This window comes from Callorhinus ursinus, unplaced genomic scaffold, assembly GCF_003265705.2.
Source record: "Callorhinus ursinus isolate GAN/ISIS: 27379988/994484 unplaced genomic scaffold, GSC_fseal_2.0 scaffold15, whole genome shotgun sequence".
Classification (NCBI taxonomy): Eukaryota; Metazoa; Chordata; class Mammalia; order Carnivora; family Otariidae; genus Callorhinus; species Callorhinus ursinus.
In genome coordinates, this window is record NW_027397077.1 from 6,145,261 (window position 1) to 6,157,019 (window position 11,759).

General features: G+C 59.8%; 3 protein-coding genes across 4 annotated transcripts in view; 1 reads left to right on the forward strand and 2 right to left on the reverse strand.

Annotated features, from left to right (window-relative positions):
• DALRD3 (DALR anticodon binding domain containing 3) overlaps window positions 1-3,685 on the reverse strand; it is a 4,850-nt gene extending 1,165 nt beyond the window's left edge. The window contains 7 exon segments of the mRNA XM_025885435.2: window positions 27-132; window positions 500-628; window positions 712-791; window positions 877-1,133; window positions 1,255-1,550; window positions 1,624-2,210; window positions 3,494-3,685. Of these exon segments, the coding sequence (XP_025741220.1) occupies window positions 27-132; window positions 500-628; window positions 712-791; window positions 877-1,133; window positions 1,255-1,550; window positions 1,624-1,986 (1,231 nt within the window). The 5' untranslated portion in view covers window positions 1,987-2,210; window positions 3,494-3,685.
• A 240-nt stretch (window positions 3,686-3,925) lies between these two features.
• On the forward strand, window positions 3,926-5,893 carry NDUFAF3 (NADH:ubiquinone oxidoreductase complex assembly factor 3). The gene is made up of 5 exons (XM_025885434.2): window positions 3,926-4,851; window positions 4,931-5,123; window positions 5,278-5,344; window positions 5,461-5,561; window positions 5,641-5,893. The coding sequence occupies exons 1-5, from the start codon at window positions 4,775-4,777 to the stop codon at window positions 5,764-5,766; spliced, it is 564 nt and encodes a 187-aa protein (XP_025741219.1). The 5' UTR covers window positions 3,926-4,774; the 3' UTR covers window positions 5,767-5,893.
• Window positions 5,894-6,684: 791 nt separating this feature from the next.
• IMPDH2 (inosine monophosphate dehydrogenase 2) lies at window positions 6,685-11,650 on the reverse strand. Of its 2 annotated transcripts, XM_073901181.1 has the most exons (15): window positions 11,461-11,650; window positions 10,967-11,015; window positions 10,649-10,750; window positions 10,457-10,531; window positions 9,924-10,130; window positions 9,314-9,401; window positions 9,041-9,240; window positions 8,871-8,961; window positions 8,675-8,770; window positions 8,338-8,409; window positions 7,492-7,635; window positions 7,261-7,405; window positions 7,020-7,163; window positions 6,856-6,939; window positions 6,685-6,761 (listed from the first exon to the last, which is right to left on the reverse strand). In XM_073901181.1, the coding sequence occupies exons 1-15, from the start codon at window positions 11,556-11,558 to the stop codon at window positions 6,740-6,742; spliced, it is 1,617 nt and encodes a 538-aa protein (XP_073757282.1). In that variant the 5' UTR covers window positions 11,559-11,650; the 3' UTR covers window positions 6,685-6,739. The 2 variants fall into 2 exon arrangements, with proteins under 2 accessions (XP_073757282.1, XP_025740478.1); XM_025884693.2 differs by lacking the exon at window positions 8,338-8,409 and having other exon boundaries at window positions 11,461-11,648.
• Window positions 11,651-11,759: the final 109 nt, after the last annotated feature.

An 11,759-nucleotide genomic window follows, 5' to 3' on the forward strand; every position in this document is an offset into this window, starting at 1 on the left:
CCCCCCCCCCCCCCCGCCTCAACTACCCTGACTCCGTGGCCTCCTTTCCAGCCTCACTCACTCGTAGTACTCGGGGGCAGTCAGGGCACCGGGTGCACCAGCTACTTTCACTGGGCCGCAGACCAGGTGCCTCTGTCAGGAAGAGAGCAGGCGCTTAGCCCAGCTGGCGGTACGTCCAGCGATGAATCCCTGGAAGGACCTAAACCTGGTGCCTGGACTCCTCCAGCCTTTTGCCACCAGGCTTTGTGCCTCCCTCTCAAGCCCACCCCTCAGTGCACAGTCCCCAACTTTCCCAAGCTATCATTCTTTGGTGTTCCTTGGGCTGTGCCTCCAGACCCCACCCTCTCCCAGGACGCTACCCCTGCTGCAAGCTCCCATTCACCAAGCCTAACCTCTTTCTCAAGGTCAAGTGTCACCTATGGACTCATCAGCTAACATGGGTTTTCAGGGGCCCTCAGGTTGGTGGGGGCGAGGGGGCGCTCCGCCATCACCAGCCTACCTGTGTGAGCGGAGCCTGCGCATCCAGCTTCCACCAGAGCAAGTCCAACTTTTGTTGCTGGAACTCCTCCTCACAGCTCACCACGTGTACAACCATGCAGCCGCCTGCATCAGCATCTGGGGCCGCTGCCTAAAGGGTAGGAGGACGGTCGCTAGGCGGACACAGGACACGGCTTGCCAGAGGCCTACGGGGTGGGGGGGCCTGTCACTAACCAGGCCTGGAGGGCCGTCCCCAGGCCCGTGGCGGACAGCCTCCTGCAGCTCGGCCAGCACGCACAGCAGATCCTCAGTCACTGCGGAGAACACAGGGGTGTTGAGGCCAGCCAGGAGCGCAGGGTCCCCACCTTCTCTCCGGCCCTGCAGGGCTCCAGCTCCTACCCAGACACTTGTCCAGGTTGGGGTCATAGCCGGCTGCGCGTCCCCGTTCTTGCATCACCTCCTTCAGGCACACCGTGCCCAGGACGCCAGGGGGCAGGGCTCCCCCGTCCCGGGCAGGGCTAAGCTCTGCAAGCGCGAGGCTCCTCAGGGCTTCGGTGGCGGCTCTCTCGGAGGCAGCGGGCCAGTCCACGCGCAGTTGCTGCAGGAAGGTCGGCATGTGCGGGTCCCGTACGGCGGGCACCAGCCGCATACTCGCCCTGGGAAGCGAGGGCGGCCGTCTCAGCCCGAGCACCCGCCGCAGCTTCCCCTCCTTCCCACCCGCAGCGGCTCTAGGCCCAGCTCGCCAGCCCGGCCTTTCTGGCCCCGCGGCGCGCTCACCCATGAGCGCGCAGAGCTCGCGCCAAATGATCGGCCACGAGCACGGCGCGCAGCTGGCTCAAGCGGAGCGCGCCAGGAGCGCCGCGCAGCGCCGGGCAGTGCAGGAGGACGCGCGGGCCGGGCGCGGCGGGCGCGGCGGGCGCGGCATACGCGGCCACGGCGCCGAGCACGCGCTCGAAAACGGCGGGCCGCTGCAGCTGGAGTGCCAGACCCGCGGGCGTCGGCGCGCAGCGCAGCACCGGGGCCACGCCGGGGCCTTGCAGGCCGGCGACCGCACGGACCACACGCTCGGGCACCTGCGGGAGGAAGGGCGGTCAGCGGGCTGCGGCGCTGCCCCTGGCCGCACATCCCCGCCCGGCTCGCGCCCACCTGTTCGTCCCCGAAGCGCGCCTGCAGCGCGGGCCGCGGCGCCAGGAAGTCTCGGGCGCGCAGGTGGCGGGCGCGCGTCTCTTTGAACCACACGGGGTCGCCAGGCCCCAGGGCCGTGTTGAGGGCCCCTAGCGTCTCCCTGACCCCCAGGCGCCCCGTCGCCATGGCGACCGGAAGGAGGCAGCGGAACCGGAAGCAAAGCGTCAGGAGGTCGAGCTTCCGGGAGGGCCGACTGGCCGGGGCGTGTATCCGGTGGCGTCCCTGAGCCGACAGGTGCGCCGGAGGGAACCGTGGCGGCCGCTCTCGACCTTCGGTCCCAGCACTCCCTCCGCGTGGCCCGCCTGCCCTGCTCGGCCCCGGCATCGCGAGGTCCGCCTTCGGCCTAGAGTTCCGTCGTCGTCACCGGCATTAGCAACCAGGGAAAGGATCCTCGCTACCGGGTGGGGCCCAGACCCGACTGTTTCTCTCATCGAAATCTTACCTATTTGTGATAACGTTTCATTCCCCCCATTTGACACTTGATCAAACGTCAAAAGTCCCAAATGAATTGTCAGCGGAATAGGGCAGCTAACCATTTTCAGGACCTCCTAAAAAAAAAAAAAATCTCATTTTTGAAAGAATCTGTGTTCTGCGGCTTCAGGTTATTTACAGCCCTTTCCTCCCTTGCTATTTGGGTCGTCTTTACTCCCGATAAATGCGTACTCTGGTAGAATTTCTTCTCTTGATTTTTGAGAAATTAGAACCATCACGATACTTTCCAGAATTACCAGTTTTTAATGCTTTTAACCTTGTGTACATTATCAGGGATACTCTGGCCTTCTGGTTTAGGCAACGAGCCATTGTAGGCAAAATAATGTGACCATGAGAAGACCCAGCTAAAGGACTGCTCTCAGTTGGGAGCATCCCACTTCACTACAGAGAGCTCTTTCCTCTGTCCCACGAGGACTCCGGAATGTTTTCATTTCAGTGTAAGTTAAATCCCCTTTTTCTCTATTTTCCTTAATGGAGATTGAACCCGACACAGCACAGAGTGCAGGAAACCCATAATTACTGCTCTGGAGCAGTGAGAGTGCCCAGAGTTCAGAAAGGAGGGGATCCTTGGGGCAGAAAGTTTGGCAAGACCCTTTTTTGGGCCAGGGCTGCAAGGCCCTGCTGGGATCGCCGAAAGAGCACTGGGCGGACACGACATTCCCGATGGCTTCTTGGGTGCCCACTCAACGGGAGTGATCGTGTCATTCCAAAGCACTTTCCATTCCGCAGTCGCATGACCCAGGGGCAGAGCTGCTAACAGGCTGGAGGCTGGAGGCCAAGCCGGGGACTTCAGCTACTCTCGGTACACGAAGACGGTTGGGGTGGGTTTTCCCCAGGAAGTGAAAGGCTATCTATAGCGAGCTGCGGGCTGGTGGGGCCCCGCCCTGTGGGACTCACCGCCATTGCAGTCCTGTCCAAAGGCCCTAGGACCAACCTCCCTTGTCAGTGCTACTCCAGGTTCAAGAGATAACCACAACCCTGGCTCTCCGACCACCATCTCCAGCCTGAGGGCGCACCTGAGGCAGGGGCGGAGACTAGAGCGACCCAAATAAAGTATGTCTGGGGTCAGGGGTTGGCCCACCCCATCTAGGCCAGGACGCTGCTCTGGCAGGAGAGCAGGGAACGAAATCCAAGCGCAGCTGGAATGCTCTGGAGACAACAGCTGCTTTTGGGATTCCGTTGCCCGCTGTCCAGCCGTGGGCGGGGGAGGGGGGGGACTAACCCCGGGAGGGTGGTGGTCCCTTGCCCTGGGGCCAGATCAGGACCCCCATTCCCAGTACCAGAAGACGGACCTAGAAGTGGGCGGTAAAGCCGAGTGTAGTGGGAACGAGGCGCTCACCTGGGCCCCAAAACAATAGGAAGATTGGTAGGGGCCTCCCTTAGGACCGGTCCCGATCCGGATTAGATCCGCAGGGTAGGATTACTCCTGTTGGTACCATGAAACCAGGCCACCGGTGCGGTGACGGTGGCGGGGCGGGCTTCGGGATCGGCTAAAAGAGGAGCTCGCCCGTCGGGCCGGAGAGGAAGTAAACCCGCGCACCCGCCTCGGGGACACCCCCGCACCCGGGGCCCTTTGTCCCGTGACTCTGCCCGCGCCCGGAGCGCTGGGGGGGGGGCGGGGAGGGCCCAATGGCGGCGACGGGACCCCCGGGAATCCGTTGCGAACGTCCCCCGCTGTGCCGAACCTCCCTCCCGCCCGGCCCCGTGGGTAGCAGACGCGTCAACGTTCCCTTGAGGCCACGACACCGTGGGGGCGCGGAGATGCCCGAAACCCGCGCGGGCGCCGGCGACTCTCGCGCCAGTAGGCCCTCTGATTCGGCTCAAGACGGGGGGCCGGGGAATTCTCGGGCCGCGAGCAGAGTGAGCGACGACAGGGCGATGCTCCAGCCGCTGTCTAGTTCAATATCCGGTCCCGTTCGGCCCGGTCGATCCCACCCGAACAGCTACAATCGCCCTACCACGGCGTCCCCTTCCGCTTGCTCGGGCCGCAGACTCGGAGCCATTTTAAGGAGAAACCAATCAGCCACGCCCCCTCGCGCTCCCGAGAAGCCAATCCACGCGCAGCCACGCCCCGGGAGACGCGCGGCGGCGACGCCAACGGTCGCGCGGGTGACGGTTGAGGGAGGGGCGTGATTCGCGGGAGAGCAAGGGAAACCTGAGCCGGCAGCCCCGCCCTGGGAACCCGACGCCCCAAAGCCTGGGATTAGGGGCTTGGAGGCTGGCCCCACGCCCTGGCCAGGTGTGCGGGACTCGACCAGGTGCGCGGCCGCCCTGCCCCAGGCCCCGGGAGCCCTACGTAATGGCTGAGAGCCGGGGACCCGGCTGCGGCGGGGGCCCAGGCAGCGCTCTGAGGCCGGCCATGCCACCAGATGTCTGGCTCCCCCAGGACGGTCTGCGGGGGCCCGGGGCGGGGCGGGTGGCAGGTGCAGACACCGGAGCCGCGCTGGGGGACGGGTCCTCCTGGGACAATTGGCATCGGCCAGCTCCCTCAAAATCCCGCGCTGGGGCGGCCGACCTGCGCCGTGCCCTCCGGGACGCAGGGGGCGCTGTCGGCGCGCTGCGGTGGGCTCCGCCACGACCCCGCTGACCCAGCGCCGGCCTCCCTGCTCACCGGTCCGACATGGTCGCCACGTTCGTGCTTCGCGGCCTGTGCCGAGCGCGGGCAGTGCTCCGCTGTTCCCCTGCCGAGCTGCTGAGGTGAGCCCGGGCCCAGCGTCCCTGATTCTCCCGCCCTGCTCCTCCTGACCCCCTAGACCCTGAGCACACCCCTCCGCAGGGCCCCACGGCGAGGGCATCGGCTCACTCCGGCGGACGACGAGCTGTATCAGCGGACGCGCATCTCCCTGCTGCAGCGCGACTCCCCGCAGTCCATGTATATCGACAGCTACAGCAGCCGCGGCTTCACGGTCAACGGAAATCGCGTGCTTGGGCCCTGCGCGCTGCTCCCGCACTCCGTGGTGCAGTGGAACGTGAGCACTGAGGCAGCGGAGGGCCAGAGTCCCAGGCCTGCCCCCTGATTCTGTCCCTGGCCAACTTGGGCTTTTCCGTTGCCCGTTAGTGGTGCAGGTAAGGGCGCTGTGGGGAAAACCGCGAACTTGTTTAACCTGCCTCCTCCCAACACAGGTAGGAACTCACCGGGACATCACCGAAGAAAGCTTCTCCCTCTTCTGGTTGCTGGAGCCCCAGATAGGTACTGGAGAAGGGGAGGGCTGCGGTGCTTCCAGGCCTAGAAAGCCAAAAGCCACCCCGCCCCAGCCTCCCCACAGACCTGCCTGCTGCAGGCTAGCCCTGGCCATCTTTCCCTAGAGATTGTTGTGGTGGGCACCGGAGACCGGACTGAACGGCTGCAGCCCCAGGTGCTGCAAGCCCTGCGGCAGCGGGGCATCGCCGTGGAAGTGCAGGACACGGTAAGCCCTGCGCTTCGGGAGTGCGGAGCAGGGCCCAGGCCTAGCCCTCGCCACGCTGATGCAGGCTTTCTCTTTGCAGCCCAATGCCTGTGCCACTTTCAACTTCCTGTGTCATGAAGGCCGAGTAACAGGAGCTGCTCTTATCCCTCCACCCGGAGGGACTGTGCTCACAAGCTGCAGAACGAACCACCAGGAACTGACCTAACCTGTCCAGGAAGACCCTGGCACTTTTTGCAGAGTGCAGGGGTTTCCAGCGCTTTCATTAGCCCTTCCCCTTTGGCACTGTAATACTTGTCTTTCTTGCCAGCAAATTAATAATTTAATCCACCTTTCCCATTTTGTACTAGTTATGTTGCTAGCAAGGAAGAGCTGCTGGCTCAGTGGGCTCTTGTGTGTGTGGGGGGGGGGGGGGAGAAGTTGTGTGAAACTAGAGGATCCCCTTTTTATTTAGACTACATAGCTTCTCAGAGGCTGGAGGCGGTATAGGCACCTGTCCCAAAATGCAAATCTTTGTACTTGCTCATATGCAGATTTGAGGGGACTGTCTGCTTTCTCAAGGTCCCTTGGAGATTCAAGTTAGAGAATATGTATGTGGCTCTCAACCTGGTCCCATGTGGCCAAGCAGGAGGCCCTGTGGGTGCCAGTCCAAAGCCCCTGAGGACTATTCCATGACCTGTCCTAAGCAGCCACAATGTGAGACTGAACCCTTGTGAGCCAGAGCTGGCCTGACCTACCTTGTGAGCTGCCTCAGGAGGGACTTTTTTTTTTTTTTTTTTTAAAAGTTTTTTTTTTTTTGAGAGACAGTGAGAGAGAGAGAGAGCACATGAGAGGGGGGAGGGTCAGAGGGAGAAGCAGACTCTCTGTCGAGCAGGGAGCCCAATGCAGGACTCGATCCCAGGACTCCAGGATCATGACCTGAGCCGAAGGCAGTCAATCGACCAACTGAGCCACCCAGGCGCCCAGGAGGGACCTTTTTGAATTTAGAATTAGTACCTCCTTCTGGATCCAAGGAATATCCAGACCTCAGGGTCTGAGGCTTTCCCTACAAATGAGTGTTGTGCTTGTGTGCGTCCGTGATAGTGGTCGCCACACCTGCCTGTTAACCTCAAAGATCAAGCATCACTTTTTTTTTCTCCAAACTTTTATTGAAAAACTGAGGGGGTATGTGGTAACCCTTTTCAGAAAAGCCTCTTCTCATACCTGTAGGCAGAACAACCAGCTTTGAGGTGGGGGCAGCAGAAAGGAGGAACCTCTGCCCCAAGGGTAGATGGGTACAAAAGGGTTGGTCACTTACGAATGGAGGCTGTGCACACCCCCTTCCACCTGAGCGGAGGATGTTCTCTTCTCAAACTTGAGTTCTCCAGAATACATCATGGCTCTGAAGAGGGGCAAATGTCGGATGTGGGTACCTGGCCCTCAACTAGCTCCTCCACCCATGTCCCAGCTCCCTTGGCTTACCGGACTTGGGTCAAACTCTTGGCACCAATGTCCTGGCAGGAATGCTGGATGCCAGCGATCAGGTAGGGGACAAATTTGTGGATGGACCCTTTGTCCTGCACAGCCCCAGACACCCCTTGGGCCACCTTGATTTTATCAGCTTCACTGTAGAGAAAGGCAAGACAACATAGGCAAGGTTAAGCATGGATGAGGCTATCAGTACAAGGCTGTCAGTACAGGGTAATTGACCTTCCTGTCCCACCTGAAATATCGGTTCTGGCTGCTGAGATGCTTGTCCATGGCATCAAGAGAACCCATACCACGGTATTTCTTTAGCCGGATCCCATCGGAGAAGAAGTACTCGCCAGGGGCCTCAGTGGTAGCAGCCAGGAGGGAACCCATCATGACTGTGGACAAATGGGAGTGACGGGAGCAGACCCTGAGTGGCACTGGGGAAGGAATCCCACCAGACTCCCTGGGTGTTAGGCCTCACCTGTGGAGGCCCCAAGGGCCAAGGCTTTGGCGATATGGCCCACATTTTGGATTCCTCCATCAGCAATAACAGGAACACCAAAGCGCCGTGCATATTCTGACACCTTGTACACTGCTGTTGCTTGTGGCCGCCCACAGGCCAACACTATTAAGAAATGGAGGAACAGATGGGTGGGTGGAATCCGTGGGGACAGGCGAGGGGCCCTGCAGCCATAACTCAGCACCCAGGAGCTCTCCGCTACACCTGCACCAGGACTGCAGCACGGCGGAGAAAGAGTCATGTCTGGAAGGGCTGCTGCCCTGTCTGCCTTCAACAGTTCAAACAGCAGTGATGGCCTCCACTCAACCCTGCATGTGCACGTGCATGTGTGCTCGGCCCAGGGCAGCCTCAGGCACATGCAGTCAGCAGCCGGGGGGGGGGGGGGGGGCCCCCCCCCCCCCCGGCACAAGGGGGGGGGGGGGGGGGGGGGGGGGGGGAGCCCCACCCACCTGGTATCAAGTGGGGGTAGGTGTCACCGTGCAGTTAGTACCCAGAGGCCCACCCCTTCCCCCCAGCATGGTTCGCAGCTTGGGCAAGATCAGGGGAGTGGTCATGTGGAAGGAAGAGTGCGCTTGTTTGGTCCTTGAGCTGTGCCTACTGTAGGAAATGTGACGGAGGTCCTGCACTACAAGCACCCCAGGAAGAGGAAGGAGCTGTGTTCTCCAGCAGCCCCTAAAACCATGGTCTGTCATTCAGTGTGCCCTGCCCACCCATCAACACCACAAACCCCGGGAGCTACAGCTACAGTCAACCAAGCAGCCGGGCAGTGGGCAGCCGGGCCGGGCCAGTGGGCCGGGCTGGACTTACTATAGCAGCCCTTGACAGTAGAAGGGCATTTGGGGCTGTGGGACTTTATGTCTGGAGGGATCTTGGGAGCCACTAAATAAAACAAACAGACCAGAGTTTAGAGAGGGTGCAGAGCAGGAGCAAGGAGGCCAGGCTAGGCAGGGGGGTAGTGGCAGGTGAGGAATGACGAGCTCGTCTTCCAGCATGTCACCCATCCAAGGGGCCTCTTTGGCCCTGGGACTGCCCCTACTGGAGGACTCGGTATAGTTCCCACAAGAGCATTTGGCTCCAGGCCATATGGGGCTAAGGGCCCTGCTGAAGCCAGAGTCTCTGAGGGCCCCACTGAAGCATTTCCTACCTTCCTGGGTGATGCAGATGGAGCCACTGCCCATGCCCACCCGCAGGGCATCTACACCAGCATCAATGAGGTTCTTGGCCTGAGCAGCTGTGACCACTGCAGTGAAGAACAGGGAAAGGCTTGGGTGACGATCCGAGTGGGAACCTAGCTCCTCTACCTCTTGCCCCACGTCCTTTGGTGCCCAGTCTTGCCTCACCATTGCCTCCAATAACTTGGAGGGAGGGGTATTTCTCCTTGATGTACTTGATCATATTAATCTGGAAGATGGAGTTTCCTTGGGAAGAGTCCTGGGACCAGGAGAAAGTCCCAGTGAGACTGGTATGACAGCTGTCCCTACCACTCCACCCTGCCTGTGCAAGAGCTCACCAGAACCACTACGTCCACTCCAGCCTGGGCTAGCAAATCCAGCCGATACTTGTCATCTTCATGAGTGCCAATGGCTGCTCCACACAGCAGCTGCTTCTTGGCATCTTTGGAGGCCAGTGGGTAATCCCGGTTCTTCTTCAGGTCTGTCCGGGCAATGATGGCTACCAGCTCACCATCTTCATTTACAATGGGTAACTTTCCTGAGGGTAGGGAAGGTACATAAATCAGAACCCTGGTCTTTGGTTCCAGAACCCTTCCACCTCTAGAACTCACCCTTCTTGCTGCGCTGCAGAATTTCATTTGCTTCCTTCAGTGTGATGCCTGCAGGGGCTACCACCAAGTCTTCCCTCTTCGTCATGATCTAGCAGTGAGGGGAGCTGTGAGAAGGGCCCAGAGACCAGACCTCCAACACACCCTGACCTAACTCGGGGGTGAGGTTCCACAGACCACCCTGATCACACACCTGGCACCCAAACCACCGTCCTCAAGTGAACCCAACAGCCAATGCAGCAATACAGTGGCACAGGTGAGAATCGAGTAGAAAGAACAATGTGGTACACAGAACATGCTGTTACATAGCGGAGAAAGAAGGGCCCCGCCAGAGCAACGACAAGGGAGTTGGAAGAGGAGGCTGCGGTTGGTCCCTGAGCACTGCCCCCACCTTGGGAGTGGCAACACAGCACGCATGCTGGCAAACACTTGGGCAGAATGAGAGCATCTGGTGGGGAAGAGATGCAGGAACCCCATGAAGGGGTCAGAGACTTGGCTGGGCATTCATCTTTCCTGGACAGCAGAAGCCCCCAGAGATGCCATTCAGGCAACAGAAACCCCATCTTAAGCCTTGGCCGCCAGAGCTTGGCTTTGCTTTGTCAGTAGCACCCACCTCTTCCAAAAATCGGTCGTGTTCCTCCTCCTTGAGAAAATCTATGTCCCTTGAAGAAATGATGCCCACCAAGCGGCTCCCCATCCGGCCTGTATCGGTGATTGGGATACCACAGAATCCATGCCGGGCTTTGGCTTCAAACACATCCCGCACTCGATCCTTGGGGCTGAGGACCACAGGGTCCGTAATGAATCCCTGCTCATATTTCTGGAAGGGATGGTGAGAAATAACATTTCTGAACCATCTTTACCAGTCTGAAACCTGGGGTCTGTGCCAACTCCCTCTCTGGCAGTAGCATAGGACCAAATCACAATTCAAACCCAGGGATAGTAAACATGGGTGGGCTGTAGGTACTATCCACCTGGTCGTCTTCTCTTGCCTTAGGACACAGGGTCTCATGCTCTTCTCGGGAGCTGAACCCCAAAGTGGGGAAAAAAGGATCCTAAATTAGGAGAACAAATCCCCCACTTCCACCCCACTCCACCTCAGTGCAATTCCCAGGAGCTCTTGACCACGATCCTTGCCCTTCTGACCTTCACTTTCCGAACTTCGTTGGCTTGGAACTCAGGTGTACAGTTGTGGTGGATGAAGCCAATACCACCTGTAAGCTGCATGATAAACAGAAGATCGTGAAAAAGTGACAAAGAGCAGCACGACTATGTGTGTCTTTGGGAAAGAGTGTGAGTGAGGCCCCTCCTTTTGTCCTTATACCCCATGATGCTCACCGCCATTGCTATGGCCATGCCAGCCTCTGTGACTGTGTCCATGGGTGAGGAAACCAGTGGGGTCTTCAGAGTGATCTTTTTGGTCAGAGCAGAAGTCAGGTCCTGAGGAAATATGGCCCGATAATGTGGCAAGTACCTCTAAAAGCCTCAGGGTGGTGCCAGGTCCCCCATAAAACAGGTGTCCTGTATGACCTGCATGCCAATCAGACTTCCATAGAATCCACCCCCAAGCCCAATCTGCTGTGGTAGCTGAGACCAGGGAAGAGAAGTACCTTACCCAACCTTGATGCTCAGGACCCAATTTCTGGCCATACTCACCACCTGGTCTGCAGTGAAGTCGATGTACCCAGGGAGAATGAGAAAGTCACTATGGGGGAGGGGAGCGAATTGGGAGTAAGGCTCAGGCTTAGGGCGGCCCGAGATTCCATCCCCACAGATCATGTCATAAGGCATTTGGGCCTTAGAGGGCACTGACCTAGCCCGTGTCACAGGCAGGGCAGACAAATCACAAGGTGGAGATGGAGACGGGATCTTTTCTGCCACCTAGCTGTCATCAGCGACCCTGGCACCCTGACAACTCATGTGCCGAGAGAATGGAGCTTCTAGCCTGAAATCTCAAGCACCGCCAAGATGCCTCCTCCATCCCGCCCCACTTCAGATCTATCAAACGGAGCCCCAAAGATGGGTGGGGAATTCTCCGGAACCTGTCTCCCATGCCTCGGTCCAAGCGGGCTCAGTGGAAAACCCCGCCCGGCCTCCCAGTCCAGCGCGCCGCCCCTCTCCTCCCCCAGGTAAGCCCGCTAGGCCCGCACTTGTAGGTGAGGCCGTCCCCGCAGTTGAACAGCTGCTGTGCTGTGAGCCCGTCGTCTGGCACGTAGGACGTGCCCCCGCTAATCAGGTAGTCGGCCATGGCCACCGCTAGGCAAAGCCGCGTGTGCCCGAAGACCGCGCCGCAGAGGCCTCAGCCTTCTGGGCCGCGCCAATATAAACCCGCCGATATCGTCATTGCGCCCTGCGCGTCACTGACGTCAGGACGCAGCACGAACAGGCGGAGCCCGTACGCCTCCCGGGCGGGGCCATCGAGGGGCGCATGCGCAGAGCACGCCCTAGG

Coding starts and splice junctions, on each gene's coding strand:
- NDUFAF3 (XM_025885434.2), top strand. CDS start 4,775: ATGGTCGCCACGTTCGTGCTTCGCGGCCTGTGCCGAGCGCGGGCAGTG. Junction 5,124..5,277: donor ACTCCGTGGTGCAGTGGAAC/GTGAGCACTGAG, acceptor CTCCCAACACAG/GTAGGAACTCACCGGGACAT. Junction 5,562..5,640: donor CCGTGGAAGTGCAGGACACG/GTAAGCCCTGCG, acceptor TTCTCTTTGCAG/CCCAATGCCTGTGCCACTTT.
- IMPDH2 (XM_073901181.1), bottom strand. CDS start 11,558: ATGGCCGACTACCTGATTAGCGGGGGCACGTCCTACGTGCCAGACGAC. Junction 11,016..11,460: donor GGGGACGGCCTCACCTACAA/GTGCGGGCCTAG, acceptor CCTCCCCCATAG/TGACTTTCTCATTCTCCCTG. Junction 6,940..7,019: donor AAGAGTTTGACCCAAGTCCG/GTAAGCCAAGGG, acceptor GCCCCTCTTCAG/AGCCATGATGTATTCTGGAG.